This window comes from Athene cunicularia, unplaced genomic scaffold, assembly GCF_003259725.1.
Source record: "Athene cunicularia isolate RWA unplaced genomic scaffold, athCun1 SCF_25, whole genome shotgun sequence".
Classification (NCBI taxonomy): Eukaryota; Metazoa; Chordata; class Aves; order Strigiformes; family Strigidae; genus Athene; species Athene cunicularia.
In genome coordinates this window covers 16520-32404 of record NW_020799322.1, presented here as the reverse complement: position 1 = coordinate 32404, position 15885 = coordinate 16520, and the positions used below count along the sequence as shown (strand labels likewise).

Here is a 15885-nt window from a genome sequence, read left to right as displayed (position 1 = left end):
AACACACCTAATTAAAGACACACCAAGCCAGGTTTCTCTCTATCCTATGTTGTTTATTGTTTGAAATCATGCCTTATTTTTTACATTCAATAAACATATTACTCAATTGTATGACTAAAACTAAAGTCATTATAAGCTCAATTAAGTTAGAATGCAACAGCACGAAAAAAGTCAGGAGAAGGGGCAGGAAGAACGTGATCTTCCTTCAACTAGGTGGATGAACGTCTAGATGGAGACTTGAGCCCTAAAAGAAAACACAACACACAAAAAATAAAGTTAATTCTAAGCAGTCACTCTCCCCATTTATTTCCTCCCACTTTGTTTTGGTTTTTGACTCTCCATATGCTTATGTCAAAGCTTCTTTCAGCTGCTGACATACTACTACTGCAAACTGAAGAACTTGCCACTATGGCAAAGTTTCTGCTGAAAAGACAGAACAGCCACTGCTTTGTTACTGCAAAAACACAGAGGAAGGGAACCTCTGTTTCCACGGGCTTCTACCACATGTGCCACCATGTCACTACTTATTCGCACATTTGTGCAGGATGCCGAATACTGGTACTGCAATCTTACATACAGGACCCTTTAACCAACACTTCTAGACCAGAGGTCCTTTAGTGAAAGAGACACCTGCTCCACAGCCACTGCTGCCAAACTGTAACTCAGTCAACTGTAACCTCTGCCCTAGCTGAGCTAGTAACCTGCACACAGAACTCCTCTCCCTGCTAATCCCTGGAATCAGCCCATCCACCTGGAGAGGGGCAGTGGAGATCCTCCTGATTCCTCTGCCCAGCCTGCTCCTCCGTTACGGACATGTAAAGCAATTACCTGGACAATGAACGCTCCTTTGGAGTCTTCTTATATTCCATCCCTTCCTGAACCATCTGTGAACTCATCTAGTCTGGATTTTTTCTTTTCCCTGTTAAAATAAGTTTGACCATTATGACAATTACAGCTTGAGCTTTATTACAAAAAGACACCAAGAAACAAAACATGGCCAGTATGAGAAAATGCATACTGCTTGCAGATGCAAAGGTGGACATGCTATTGAAGCAAAACCAGTGTAGAATTCTTCTTACAAGTCCTAGGGAAAGAGTTAGGATGACATTTGTCTTCTTTTAGTTTTGCATGTTTACCATCTGCACCCAGAAAGTCTATTGGAGAAAACACTCTGTCATTTCTGCTGATGTCAGATGCACTCGAGTGTAACTGCTGTCCGACAGGCCATCGAAACAAAAACGTGAAAGCCAGACCAAATTCATTGAGCCAAACCCCCACTCTTCTTTAAGTCTCGTTGTTCTCTGTCAAACTCCTCCCTAGATAAGGGAGGCCAAAGGCATCCTGCTTGTGTCAGAAATGGCAGCAGGACCAGGGGAGCAACGGCCCCCCTGTCCTTGGCTCTGGTGTGGCCGCTCCTCGAATACCGTGTTCAGTTTTGGGCCCCTCGCTACCAGACAGACCCTGAGGGGCTGGAGCGTATCAGGAGAAGAGCAAGGAAGGTGGTGAAGGGTCTAGAGAACAAGTCCTGTGAGGAGCGGCTGAGGGAACTGGGCGTGTTTAGCCTGGAGAGAAGGAGGCTGCGGGGAGGCCTCATCTCATCGCCCTCTATAACTAGCCAAAAGGAGGTTGTGGCAAGGTGGGTGTTGGTGTCTTTTCCCAAGTAACAAGCGATAGGAGAAGCAGCGGCCTCCAGTTGCACAAGGGGAGGTTTAGATCAGCTACTGGGCAACATTTCTTCTCCACTGGAAAGGTTGTCAAGCGTTGGAACAGGCTGCTCAGGGAGGTGGTTGAGTCACCACCCACAGGTAGATGAGGCGCTGAGGGACATGGTTTAGTGGTGGACTTGGCAGTGTTGGGTTCATGGTTGGACTTGATGATCTTAAAGGGTTTTTTCCAAACTCGGTGATTCTACGATTCTCCAAAGGAGGTGCTTGTCTCATTGGGATGGAATGAGCCATTGGAACTGCTGCTGGTCCTCAAGCTGGTGACGTGTCTGCAGGAGCTGGGGGATATCCTGGAGGAGGGAGAGTGCACCCAGCAGACGGAGCTGCCCAGGTGGAAACTGAGGAGGAAACGGTTTTGGTGGTACCCCCAGGGGAAGAGGACGTGCTGGGGGTGGTGGAGGATACAAGGGAGTGGAGGCACAGGCACAGAGAGCGGTGTTGGTGCTGGTAGTGCTGGGCCCTGAGTCCTCTGGATACGCTGACTGCGCGGGTGTCCTCGATTTGAGCTTCTAAAGAAACCCCAGAACACGAGTCACAGTTTGTTACACTCTGCCCTGATTTTAAAGAGGAAGGCGAATGGAGGAGGACCGCGGTGGCGAGCACTTCTTGATCTCAGCTCCAGCATTTTTCTCCCCGCTTTTTGTTCATTTGAGACTATGCTCATTTCTTGGTCCTCATACTTGCCTTCCACATCCTCACCCCCAACAAATCCCTCAGTCTCCCCTTCTTATAGTCAGTTTGGCAACTCTGCCTGGAGGCTGCCCGTGCTAAAAGAGACACGTGCCAAGCGCTCCTCTGACACACCTTGACACGCTCAATACTTCACACTGCTGATCTTCAAAGTACTGCACAGACGTTATCTCATCTCCTCTCAAAATTCTTTTAACATCTTCCATACACGCTTCCTAGGTTGTTGCCTCACGATGATGTCGTTGGCCCGTTCTTGTTCCTGAATTGTGATTTTTTCCTTACTGAACTTGAGGTTTTAGACAATCTGTGGGATGGACCCTGGTTTTGTTTTGACTTATCTTTAAGATTTTATACACACACAGAGTGCACCCTTACAATCTCTCTATAACAAATAGATACCAAAAGGAAGGACCAACCATGCTGCAATAAACCAAAAGAGTCTCCTCTCTCTCTAACCAAGAGAAAGCAGCTTGGCTATTTGAGATGACTAAATAGTCAAATAACAGCCTTGCTTTTTCCAATGGTTTGCTCAACCAGTATTAGCAAAGTTGTTAAAAAAATGAATATTGGAGGATGATTTCTACTGGGAAATCAATTTCTTCAGCCCCATTCAGCCAGTAAGCAAGAGGGTGCCTTTCCATCTGATCCTTTAATTGGGATTCATTTTTACATGTGATTATGATTTCCTCAGAAAGACTTCATTCTTCAGAGTCCTCTTTTCGATCATGTACTGGAGTTTTATTTTAAATACTCTTCCTGAAAGCACGGATCCCCTTTGTGAAGGCCAATTCAAATAAAGCCATTTAATAATTAATTACCACATGTATTCTCCACAACGATCTGTGCATACTTATTCCCCTATAAATCAGCTGTTGTGTCTGTTATGTGTTACAGCCTCGTTTAACAGGTTACAAACAGCAGTATATTGAATTTCTGTAGCATACTTACACTTCCCAGTCTGGTCTGCCGCTTGCCGAACGAATTTTGCCAGCTCTCACTGGATGACCTTTAGGCATGGGAAGACAAAAAAAAAAATCCCTTTCAGTTTCCCTGAAGATAATTTTTTAATAGAAATTTGTAAGTTACTGTTACTTACCAGTTGTGGGTGTTGATGGTCCTTGGTGACCCAGAAGACTTGGTAATGCTCTCTGTCTCACTCCAGGAACCTGATAGCCCTTGTGAATGGGTGCAAACAGTTGGAAAATAAGCTCCACTATAACATAAGAATCACTGTATATGATGAGAGAAAACCTACCTTCTCTTCCCACAAACCGCCGACTGATAGTGGGGAAGATTGAGGACGTTCTGTGGCAGCCACCAGCGCAGCAGGACGGGTCAGAGCCACGGGTGCTGGTGGAGGTGCTGGTGGCTGCTGCAGCTGCCTCTGGATAATCTGTGCGTAACCAGTGCCGTTTTTGCAGTTGTTCACAGCCTAGAGGCAGAAAAACATTTACAAAGAGGTAACATGAACCTTCAGTAGCTCGATAAACAAAATTCTCCACAGAGTAAAATTACTGGTATATTCCCATATATAGTATCCATCCTAAAATAAACCAACATACAGATATATTCAGATGAGATCTAAGGAAGAAATTCTTCCCTGTGAGGGTGGGGAGGCCCTGGCACAGGTTGCCCAGAGAAGCTGTGGCTGCCCCCTCCCTGGAAGGGTTCAAGGCTGGGTTGGACGAGGCTTTGGGCAACTCGGGCTAGTGGAAGGTGTCCCTGCCCAGGGCAGGAGGGTGGGACTGGATGGGCTTTAAGGTCTCTTCCAAGCCAAACCCTTCTGTCATATATGAACACATCCCATTACACACTGGTGTTAAGGATTGGTAACTCAGACTATCTGTATGTACAGCTCTCCAGTGTTAACACTCAATTTGAAACTGAGTCAATCCTGTTAAACACAGGTGTGAGGTGAATTTGTCAGATTGTCTCTCAAGACTTATCAGCTTCTGTAACAGCAGGTAATATATTTTCAAAGTAAATTTAGCCTTATCCATTTAGCCTTGTTTAAGGAGATGTAAATTAATATTTTCTTCCCTTTCAGCTAATTGACTGACTAGACTTTTCTTACAGTTTATCTAAAAGTCACTGCATTACCTGGCGTAGGAATTTGTTGGCAACCAAAGTATCAGGAGAAACATCTTCCTGATGACACGCTGGGCATGTATGTTCCTCAGAGTCCAGTAATGTTGTTCTAATACCTGGGTATAATCAGAATCATCAAAACAGGTTTTAGCTAAACTAAGGAAATTTTGGAGGTTCTAATCAGTTATAAAAGCCTGTAGATTGTTAATGGGTGGATAGGGTCCTGATTTGAGAGCATGAAGTGGAGAACTGAGAGCATGAAATGTTCAGCAGTGTAAAGAATTTCTAGTAGGAAGGAAATAGCTGCCCAATTTTGATATTTCACTACTGTAACATTTGAAGATGTAGAGTAGGCCATGTCTTGATGTTTTGACTAGTCTGTTCTCCACTGTCCAGCACAGTGAGAAGTCACCAACCTCAAGGTTAATGAATAAGACACATCTCCAAAAACCATCAGTAGGTTCCAGCTCTGATGGTTTTAACCAGCTCTCCCGTGAAGAAGAATGTGGATTAAATGCCTAACAAGACATTTGCTGCTGACCACAGTAAGTCACCAGCCCTGGCTCTATAGTTTTGTATGAGAGAAAGGACTGTGCACAAACTACATGCATTTGATGACTAATACTGTAATCAGCTGCACCATTACGCACTCTTCTCGTAATCATCCTTCCGCATGTAAAGAGGGTTTCAGTAGATGCATAAAAAGGGAAAAACGCCTTCTGCCTTTGTTTTTTCCTTTCCACAAGAAGAGTACTTTCTTATTCGGGGTATACTTAAGTAGTAAACAGAGCTGGTAACAAAGGAATGTTAAAATCTTTCTGCTTCCAAAAAAACAGGTGTGATGCTTTGAATTAACAAACATGGGAGTAACACTTACATTCATCACAGAAACTGTTTCCACAGCAGGGAATAATCACTGCATCGGCCATGATCTCTTTGCAAATGAAACATAAGAGCTCTTCCGGAATTGGATAGTCTGGGGCGGAGGAGAGGGAGGAAGAGGACGGCTCCTCGGGTAAAAAGGGATGCTTCTCCTTCTTTCCTCTGGCATAAGCTTCCCTGCAGGGGGGATGGTTAAGGAAAAAGAGAAAAAGTTAAAGATGGGTAAAGGAGAACTTTCCCGAGCTTTGGATTTTATCCAACGAAGACAGTAGGTGGCATTCTCACTCCAAATTACCCTTCAGAACTGCAGGCATTTAGTTTAAACTACTTTTCTATAGCCAGGGCACTAGAAAAGGGAGGGGGGAACAATTTTCCTTCTGCAGAACTCTTCCCTTCATTGGATCAACTAAGAAATTAGCTCAGACTAGAGAAATCATTTTCTGACATCTAGAGACCAGGTGAAATGCATCCCACCTCTCCTTTGCCAGAGCGTGAATGTAAATCGCAGGATCAGGATAAAGTCAGTCTCCCCCTAATTATGTTCTATAAATAGAAGAAATCTATGTTACAGCTTCTGCAAAAGGAGATGCATGACAGAAAAACAGAGGTGCTCCCAAGGGCATTTTCAAACAGCCACTCTTGTCAGCACACACTAGTATTTTCTTAGTTTACAGCAACAGGATAACATCCCTCTGCTTCACACATGGGATTGGACAAACGGCAGAGGGGGAGGGGATCTCAGTCCAGCAGCTATTTGTTAAATTCTGCAAGAAGCCTTACCAAGATGAAAGAGAAGCAAAAGGAGCTTTCAAAAAGAATGATGCCACTGTAAACATGACTGAGATGTTTTGCAGAAATAGGGATTCTTAGCATACCACAAGCTTAACCAGCGTTCAGGGGCATGAACAGCAGGACTGCCCCTTTTTAATATTAGAAATCATCACAGATTTTAAGGCTAAGATACAACGACAGTGCTTCTTCCCCCATAATTACAGATGATGGCCAGCTTGGTGGCACTGTCACTCATACATTGACACTTGGCTTCTCTCTTTCACTTTTTGGTCAGACCAGCTCATTCCATACTCACGCATTAATAATTGGTATGGCATATCTTCCAGTCGGTGTCAGCATTGCACCCTTCGTATTGGGATCTTCCACCTCCACCATGAAACTCCTGGGAATTCCTGTGCTCTTTTTCAGTCTGCGAACAGACTGAAAATTACTGTCCTGTTAAGGAAAGAAATGCAGACATATCTCAAGATCCACACCTAAAATGACATTTCAACCCCTATTTTAGGCAGCAAAAACTTTTAATCCTCTCCTTTTACCTAGCCTAAGGGCTGCTTGACCAAAATACTCTTTTTCCCAAATTAATATAGCCAGCATACTCCAAAGGCTTGAGCAGTGTTCTGAACTCAGTCAACGTTCTTTGGCTTAACTTCAGGTTCCTGAAGGGTGAAATATCCCTCAGCTCACCACCCCCTCAGAGGAGAGGCACAAACCCTCTCCTCCTCCAAAGGGCAGTTCAGAGGGAGAGCTTAATGCAGGGCTCTGGATCTTCACCATCTACACACGAAGGCTGAATTCAGAGCTGACGCCCTTGCGCTCAGTGAGTAACGTTAAATGGCATGAATACTTAACCAGTGACTTGTGTAATTATAACATGCAAATATTCAATAGTTGGAGTCGAGAGAAATGTCTTTTTTTTTTCTACAAAATTCTAAAAACTGCAAACTGTCATTAAAAAGAGTTAAGATGAAAGAAACTTGCAGTAACAACGAAATATATAAAAATATGCATTAAAGTTTACAGAGAAAGATCTATGGTCATCTGTAATGTCTATGACCTCAAAGAAAGAAAATTTCCCATTGAAATCTCCAGCTTTCCCTGGAATTTTGAAGGGCTTTGCACCACTGCTATACAAACTCTGTATTTCAGAGCAAGAGAAACAATTCCTCAGAGGGTTATTCAAGTAATTGCTGCATAACTGCCAAAGTAAAGCAATTAAAAACCAAGTGTCACCAGAAGCCCCCTACAATCTTACCCCATTTGTTGGACAGTTCTTTATATAGTGGCCAGGTTTTCCGCAGCGAAAGCAAATATAGGATGGTGGAGGTGTAGCCAAGGGTTTCTTCACGTAACTAAAAGGGTTTGGGGAAAAAAAGAAAATGGTATGCATACATCTCTCTTGTTCCCACAACCATCTCTACAATGTTTCCACTGTGTTCAAAGAACAGACAGGACTTTGACAACACTTACTTGATTGGATCATACTGATGGCAAGACTGGATCATCATGGCTCTTATTTTATCTTCTTCGGAAGCGTTGGCTTCAGCCAGACTGCTGGTCTGTTTAACAGGTAATTATTGGACGTGCACATTAGAAACACATTTAAGCTCCCCCGCCAAAGACTCACCCAACCCTGTAAAAAGCAGCCCGGCAGTAGCTGAGCTTGCACAAAAAGCAACTGCTTGTGTGAGCCAGAGCTGTCCCAGAGATGTTCTGGGGTGCCCTTACGCCATCACATGGTGTCTCTGGGCCTGTGAACCTGCTTGGAAGGAGCATTTTTGGGCACTCAAATCCTGAGGCTCTGTTTGCACCTTACAGAAAGACTCGTGTAACCTATCCAAATGTCTTCCAAGTGGACTGAAGCTATGTGTAGAAAGAATTACATTATCGACTATTTTTAAATGGATTGTTGAGCTCCAGAGTATTGGAAGGAGAAAATCTCCACTGTACATTCAATTGAGACAGATGTATGCAAGTATCAGTGTTTCTATTTTGCAGCCTTAAAAAGACATACAACTTAAGAGTTGGGGAAGTTGCTTTTGCTCTCTGAAATTCAGCTTCAGACACAGAAGCATTAAGAGGAATCGAACTTTTGATAACTCCTCAGCAAGACAAAATATTCTCTTCAGTAGAATATGGCCCACCCTGCGCTGTAGGCAGCCCAAACGGCATGTCCCCTGCCTACTTACTTCTTCATGTTCAGTGATTTAACTATGGTCAGCACAACCTGCAGGTTTTTTCCTTTTGGCTGTGTCCTTCTAACACACAAATTGTCAGAACCTTACGCAGAACTAGATCTTCAAATTATCGAAGCCAGCTGATTTTTTGTAAGTAGCATTTGTTCCAATGCTCTCATTACACACTAGTCCAGATACCAGCAGGCTCTGAGGGAGGGATGTAAAGGATACGGACCTCCAAGCACCCATCATTCAGAACAACCCTCCATGGCTTTGATTTTATATGCATTCATTCGCAAAAGCAGCCCACTAGTTTCAACAGTTCATTAAATGGTTGTTTCATAGACACAACAGCAACACAATCCTGATCGACATCTATGAAATCCCTTCCATTAACATTTACAGAAAACTGTGCAGATACTTGATTAATTTGTTTAACCCCAGACAGTTTACAAGACACATCCAAACCCCACAAAGCATCACTAGGCACAGACCATAATTCAAATACGGAACTTTGTACAAGGTAATAATAAAGCAGAAAACATTTCAACACGCTGCCTCCATGCCAAGCCCGTCTGCACTAAGGAGGTTGGAGTACTACAGTTTGGAGCTGCTTTACACTACATTCCTGCCTTTCTCTGAAATACGTACATTTTCTCAAAAGCTTAAACATGTCCAGCACTTGGCCAGTTTCTCACATTTTAGAGTCAAACTGCACATGAGTTTACAGAACCAAGGACGTGTTTAGGGACAGCACTAATGGAGACCAATTTCTTCTGGTGACTACCTTCCACAGTAACCGTTGGGGTTTTTTCCCCAAATGTACACTATTTAATTCTGCAGTGGGAGAGGGAAGAAGAGAGTGGGAAGAGATTTCACTTTCTTGGAAAGGAACACCAGCCTTTATTTTCAGAAAAAAAAGAACTAGCTCCTCTGCATCAGGCCCCGCCTCCTCTATTCTTTAAGACTAGTAATTTAATTGGCTCGCACTACGCCTTTTCACAAAGTGCAGCCACTAGTGCTTTCCCAGACAAAGTTACACATCGTTGAGGAAAAAACACAAGCAGTTCCATAGCAAAACATGGCATTACAACTGCTTCAGAACGTCACCTCTGCCAATATGCCACACTCACACACTGGTAGATTCCCGCAAACAATTAGGTACATTTACACAATTTTCACAGTCTCTGTTCAAACAGATGAGGTTGTGTTGTCCACTCTCCGTAGACTACAAGTTATGAAACTGTGCGGCTTTCGGAGAGTGGATCTATAACTGCAGTGACTAGAAACCAACAGTAGCCATGCAATTGTCCATGTTACAGAAACGCTTCTATTTTGGCTGTTGCAGGCTCCCCCTGAAATATCCATGACTTTCAGCCAATTAAATACTTCTGCGAAAATTGTGTCAGTCTCCAACACAAAATCAACGAAAGGTCTGAGAAACAGTAAACAGCTCCTGAAGTGCTGCTGCTTTGTGTCTTGAAGATGAGCAATAGTGCAACATTACGTTGAGGGACTCCTATCTTCCCAAACTGGGAACTACTCTGTATGGGATACTATGGAAATATACACACATCTTAAGCTTAAAACCAATACTGTAAATGATTACAAATTCACTTTTGTTCACATTATAACAGTTATCTACTTACACATCACCGTACAAGATTTAAAAATATGAAGCAAGTGGGTTTTTCTGTTGTCGGTGGTGGGGTTTTTTAAGTCTTTGACAAGAATACACACATACCTTAATGAGCTGGGCCAGAGGAATGGGTGCAGAAGAGTCCTCAATCTGTTCGCAAAAAATTAAACACACATTCAAGTTGTACAATCAAAACACAACAAAAGGTAACCTCTACTGTAGTCTGAAAGTCTGCACTATATCCTCCAAGTGTCATGGAAAGAGACATTTCCAACCTAATGTAATTGTATTAGTTCAAAACAAAGTCCAAAGCTATGACAGCTCCAGAGGGCCTACGTGGTTCATGAGAAGTAGCTAAACTCAGTGTGCCGGGGTTTAGATATTTGCATTTGCAGACAAATTATGAAGCTAAACTGTTTCATCAGATAAAGTGGAAACACCAAATGCAGAGCTTTGGAATACCACTTTGGGTACCAACAACATTTAGATTTGTGGCAATCTGATAGAGACCTTTATGTACTCAGAGGGGGCCAAACAACATCACTTGTCATACAGCTTTAGGAACAAATACTCAAGTATTTCAGGACATGGGAAGGAATCTTCTGGCTTCACAGAACTGTCCTCAAAACCTATGGGATGTGTTGATTTGGGGATTTGTTGGAACCACCAAGTCAAAAGCAAGAAAAAGTACCAAGTGGCACAACAACGGTTTCTCAGCATGTTTTGATAACATCTTCCAAAACTGTTAGGCAAAGAAAGTACTTAAAACCAAAAGCTAAGTGATACAATGCAAAAATGGCAAAAAGTACACTCCAAACAATTTTAATTGCAAGAAACAAAGAGCATACAACAGCCTATACAAACATACTAGCTCTAGAGAGACAGATGTAGAACACAGCACCAATTGAATTGTGCAAACCTTGAACCTACATGATCTAGAAACGATCCTAAATTACTTGTACAACACAAAGTCATTCAGGAAATATTCCAGCATATTCAATATGAAACACAATGCCTCACTAGGCACAAATACCAATATTCACATTAGAACTGTGCAAATGATGGCATTACTCAGTTTTCACTGTGCTGTCAATCAAATACATGGTCTCTACAACATACACTATGTCTCACTGCAGAACAGATTAACTTCATCTTTGGGAGATTAATACGAGGCCACATTGTTTAGAATTAAGTGCAATGTGTAGAAAAAAATTGTGAGATTGTGTTTTTACATACTGCTTTTGATGTTCCACTCGCTGGCTCAGTTCGAGTTCTAGAAGAAGAAATAAAGGCAATGAGAACTTAGAAGAAAGCACCTGTACCCAGCCAAAAGCAGTGAAAACAGATTATAAAACCTAAACATCAAGACATTATGTTCTGATAGTCTAGTAAATGTGGAAATGTCTTTGTACACATAAACCAAATCCCAAATCCCGTTTCTAGTTTGTCAGCAATTACTGTAAGACTTACAGCTCTAGAACACAATAGTGCCAGCGAAAGTCCTCAGACATTTTGTCTCTGCTGTGTAAGTATCGAAACGATGAAGTCTGTGCTACAGCTTTGTGCTCTTAAATAGCGACCCTTGCCCTTTCCCCTAGAGCCAGTATGCAAAAAAGCCAGACTCGAGGCATAAGTATACCTGCCATATCCCACCCCACCTCCCCCAAATGCAAGACACTGTCAAACACTGACAAACAGACTCTTCTGAGATGGGAACTTGCGTATCTGTCTTTACTATAAAAGCAACAGAAAGAAGACAGATACAAGCCGAATGCCTCTCTAAACTAATCTCCATAGAAAAGGCTAAGAGACTGCAACCCCTCACAAAGACTACAATGCTTTACGGGTACTTACAGAGCTTGCGTTTTGCTGGTAGTTTTAACTCCTCTAGCAGGGACTCTCCTAACAATTACCGAGGAGTTCTTAGGAATCAGAGCACTGTCATCTGTGTATTCTGAAAATAACACCAATACAGAAGAAAACATGAGTCAGTTTGTAAGAATATTAATACGTAATTACATAGCACTTGAGAGAATCCCTTCACAGACATGGAAGCAAAATTTTATATGTAACATCACACTCCTGTCATCTCAACGCAGTAGCAGCACCTTTCCAGAAGTCTTCAGGCTTGAGAATCAAACACCTTTTCCATTCTTTTCAAACAGTTTGGATGCCAGCAGCAAAACGGTCTCAGAGGTCACTAAAGGAGAGTGTGCTCATGCATGAGGTTCTTTCCTGACCTGGATTAAGTTGCTTTTGCTGCTGCTAGGCTACAAACGCAAGAGATCTTTGGAGAGAAACAAACCACAGCAAAGTCTCACCTGCATAAACCAGATTCTAAACTCTGAGCAGCTTGCCCTGCAACAAAGCAGGCACTCGGCTAAAGCATGAAAACTCTGCCCCGTTGCTTTCCGAGCTGTTCCCTAAAACCGATTCCCCCGTGCTGCGAGTGCTGCGGATAGACAGAACGCAGAAGAGAGCCACCATCTCTCTGTTTCTCGGAGGTTCATCCATCGACAGCCACACTGACAGCTGCTCAGCGCTGTACATTCACATCGAAATGGGACTGGCAGGGCTAGAGTTTGGGTCACAGAACCCTGAGGGGGGTTTGAGCTTGCTTTCACAAGGAGGGCAAAACTGGATCCAGCTAAAGGGGTCTCTCCTCTCTTAAGTTAATCATCTAGTTTGAATAAGCCAAAGGGACGTGAATTCTTTCAATTGACGTTTTGCAGAGCAGAGAGACTCAAATGAAACCAATTACAAAGACAAGTCTTCTGATAAGCCTTTTGAAACCAGTGTGTGCCTGAGGGTCTCCATGCTTTGCCATGGCTTACACCGTGTTCGTCTTTTGAAGAGGAGGAGCTACCTAAGACACTTTGACTGAGTAAGCTTCAAATGTAAAGACGTCTCCATGAGAAGGGTTTATATCTTGTATTTACGCAAGCTGGATATGACTAAATATTTTAAAGCACCATCAGCAGCCATTCCCTGTTGTTGTGGTAAGGTATTAGCTGTCTTTTTCTACCTGCCAATCCACAGAAACGTGGCGCTCCGATCACAGCTAACCCTTGCAGTAGGTTAAAACCTTTGTGGGAACAAAAGCACAGACACCAATATGGTGGTTGCTACTTGTTCAACTTATTAGCTACGCAACTGCTTTATGTATGCTCCTGAAAGGGATCCACCTTAAGCATGGCTGTGTTTTGGTAACATTCTTCTTTGGCATGTTTGATTGGTTCCCTATTCTTCCCGTACATCGCGAGATCTTCCGAGCGCCTCTCCCCACACCCTTAATCTGCCTACAGTCTTAACTACTAAAAGCCCTTACCTTTGGAGGCCAAATTAGAACGATGGCCCGAAAGCCAATGTTGCCAAGAAAGTACTACTAATGACAGAAGCCGAAGCTTTTACAGAAGACATACCCTGAAACCAACACCTAGAGCTCTGCTCAAATGGGGAATCTCACCATTACACAGCCACCTGTCAAGACAGGCCTGCGCTGGGACTTTCTGATCTCGGAGGAGCTCAAACAGCACTGAGGCTGTCAAGCAACGGGGCGGTGATGCCAGTGGCAGCTCTGGAAGCCCAAAGCAGCTGTTTCCACCTGCTGAACGGAGTCACACAGAGTGGTCTTTCTGGTCCAGATCACAAACCAGTGGACTGAGGTTTCAGAGGCACAGGATAAGCAACAGTGGCTCCACAAAAAGGCAGGAGTTTGCTACGCCTGTGCCCCGCTGAGGGTTGTGCTAGGTCTGCAGAAGATTGCAGGTGGCAGCACCTCTCCACGAGGGAGCCTGTGGATATGAGGACAGCAGCCAGTGCACTTATTCGCCAGTTCTGCAAGCCTGCAGAGGTCAGCTGCGGCATGCACAACAGGTGTATGAGGCAAAATGGGGAACGGGTCCTCTTTTTGTATTTTATGACAATTCATTGACCATTAGAAGAGAACCATTGACATCTGCCTTCTGAATTGACCGTCCTTGCATGCAGAGATATATATATAGAGAGAGATGCATGCTTGTTTTCAATCCACTTGTGAAGTGCACAGGGAGGAGACCTCCAGCCATCTAACAACAGACCAATAGAAAAATGAATTCCCCTTACAAGTCAATCAAGTCAATGCATTTAAAAGGATCAGCTGAAAACTGAAGAGTGACAATAACCTGGTGAGGTAAAGGCTTTATTTGCACAGGGCACTTATCACGGCCCATATTTGTGTGTGGGACTTGAAGTATCCTCCCACTAGCTTGGTCACCGAGGCAGAGAATTTGTGGAAGAGGGTTGACAAACAGCGGAGTACACTGCCGAGGTAGTTCTGTGGAGGGACCTGGCGCCTGTTGGCTTTCATACATTTGATTTTCCTTCACCTCAGTTAATTGAGTTCATTTTGGTGATGAAATCGGTGCAATGGTGAAATCTGGTGAAGTTAAGCAATGTAGACTCTAAAAGTTAAATTTTTAACTTTTAAATAGGAAAGGACTAAATAGGAAAGGACTAAAGCTGGAGCATTATTCCTGAAGTCCCCGGAAATTTCTGTGTGCTCACTTTAACAGCTGCCAGCTTAGCCTAACAGCTCTCAGACCAAACTAGCATCCACCAGCAGGAACCTGTTCCCCGCAGGCAGCAGCATCCCGTAGCAGAGCCTTGGCAGGTACCAGGAGCCGCGAAGCAGTCTCCCTTTGCCTCGCCATGACTCCACATCTGCAGGTTGAGCAGTGACATCACGCTCAACAGGGCTACTTTTGACAGTTGTGCAAGCAGAGCTCCAACAGAAATGTTCAACAAAGCTGGAGCCAACACCATCGTTGATTCCTACTCCCTTCCAGCACAAAACTTGTTTTACTGCCAGTAAGTGGCTACAGGGCTTTGGCAAGCACTGCATGTTGCACATCGAGCACGTAGTCTTCTATGCCCTGCTCCGTGTCTAACAAACAGATCAGAACGGCTCTGTGCGGTCCCCACACACGCCACAGCCACTGACGGTGGCTGAATCGCACTGTCTGAAGTTCCCACCCCACTGAACGGCTGGCGCCGCTCGCCCTCCCGCTTCCCCGCACAGTGGCGGGACAGGCCCCGGGCTGACTCACGCCACGTGGGGACAAGCCCCAGAGAGCACCATGTGGTTCCCGCAGGCCGCAGCCGCCGCCAGCCGGGCAGTGCCCGAGACCCCGTGCACACCACCCCCACGCACCTTCTCTGGTCTCGGCATTGGTGACCCGCAGATCGCAGTTGGCCGCCTTCAGCTTCTGGCGGCCCATGATCTCGTGCTTGAGGTCGCCGAGGGAGATGTGGAGGCCGCTGAAGGTGACCGTATCGCGGCGCAGCTGGGAGGAGAACTGGAAATGGACGCACGGCATGGCTGGGCCCGGCGACGCCTGCTCCTGACAGGGTCTGCCGTGCGCGGCAGGTGGTATCTGCCAGTCCCCGGCCCCTGCCCCTGCAACACCTCCGGCCCGGGGCCCTCAGCGATGGAGCTGGGCTGCGGCGGCAGCGCCCACCCGGCTCCTCCTGGCAGCCCGGGCCAGCAGATGGGCGATGGGGAGAGGCCCTGCGGCCCCGGCTCAGCCTCCGCTCCCTCTCTTGCGAGCAGCGCTCCCAGGCTCGCTGTGGCGACTCGGGTGCTGCTGCCCCAACACTCCACCGAGGGTCTTCCTAACCACCAGCAGCACAGACTGCCACGGCCACGGCAGCGTGTCACCGCAGATGGCTATGGCACTGCCGCGCCCACCTGCGGCATTGTGACCCGGCGTGTCGTCACGGAGGCCAGTGTTCTGTCACCGCCCGGGGCTGTCCCTGCCCGGTGACCCTCCTGCCACCCCCGGGGCTGTCCCTGCCTGGACTCCTGCCACCCCCATGGCCTGTGGTGTCGCCCGTGTCCCCGTCCAGGCCTTCACCA

The 15885-nt window shown here is 45.2% G+C and overlaps 2 protein-coding genes across 2 annotated transcripts; both read right to left on the bottom strand.

Moving 5' to 3' along the window:
- Nucleotides 1–676: 676 nt before the first annotated feature.
- On the bottom strand, nt 677–11403 carry LOC113490733 (E3 ubiquitin-protein ligase RBBP6-like). Its single transcript, XM_026867310.1, has 11 exons — nt 11226–11403; nt 10095–10139; nt 7644–7732; nt 7429–7525; nt 6472–6611; nt 5380–5561; nt 4515–4618; nt 3670–3846; nt 3511–3589; nt 3363–3420; nt 677–919 (listed from the first exon to the last, which is right to left on the bottom strand). Exons 3-11 carry the CDS (start codon nt 7679–7681, stop codon nt 859–861), a joined length of 936 nt encoding a protein of 311 aa, XP_026723111.1. The 5' UTR covers nt 7682–7732; nt 10095–10139; nt 11226–11403; the 3' UTR covers nt 677–858.
- On the bottom strand, nt 10725–15607 carry LOC113490734 (E3 ubiquitin-protein ligase RBBP6-like). The gene is made up of 3 exons (XM_026867311.1): nt 15181–15607; nt 11844–11943; nt 10725–11262 (listed from the first exon to the last, which is right to left on the bottom strand). Exons 1-3 carry the CDS (start codon nt 15344–15346, stop codon nt 11178–11180), a joined length of 351 nt encoding a protein of 116 aa, XP_026723112.1. The 5' UTR covers nt 15347–15607; the 3' UTR covers nt 10725–11177.
- Nucleotides 15608–15885: the final 278 nt, after the last annotated feature.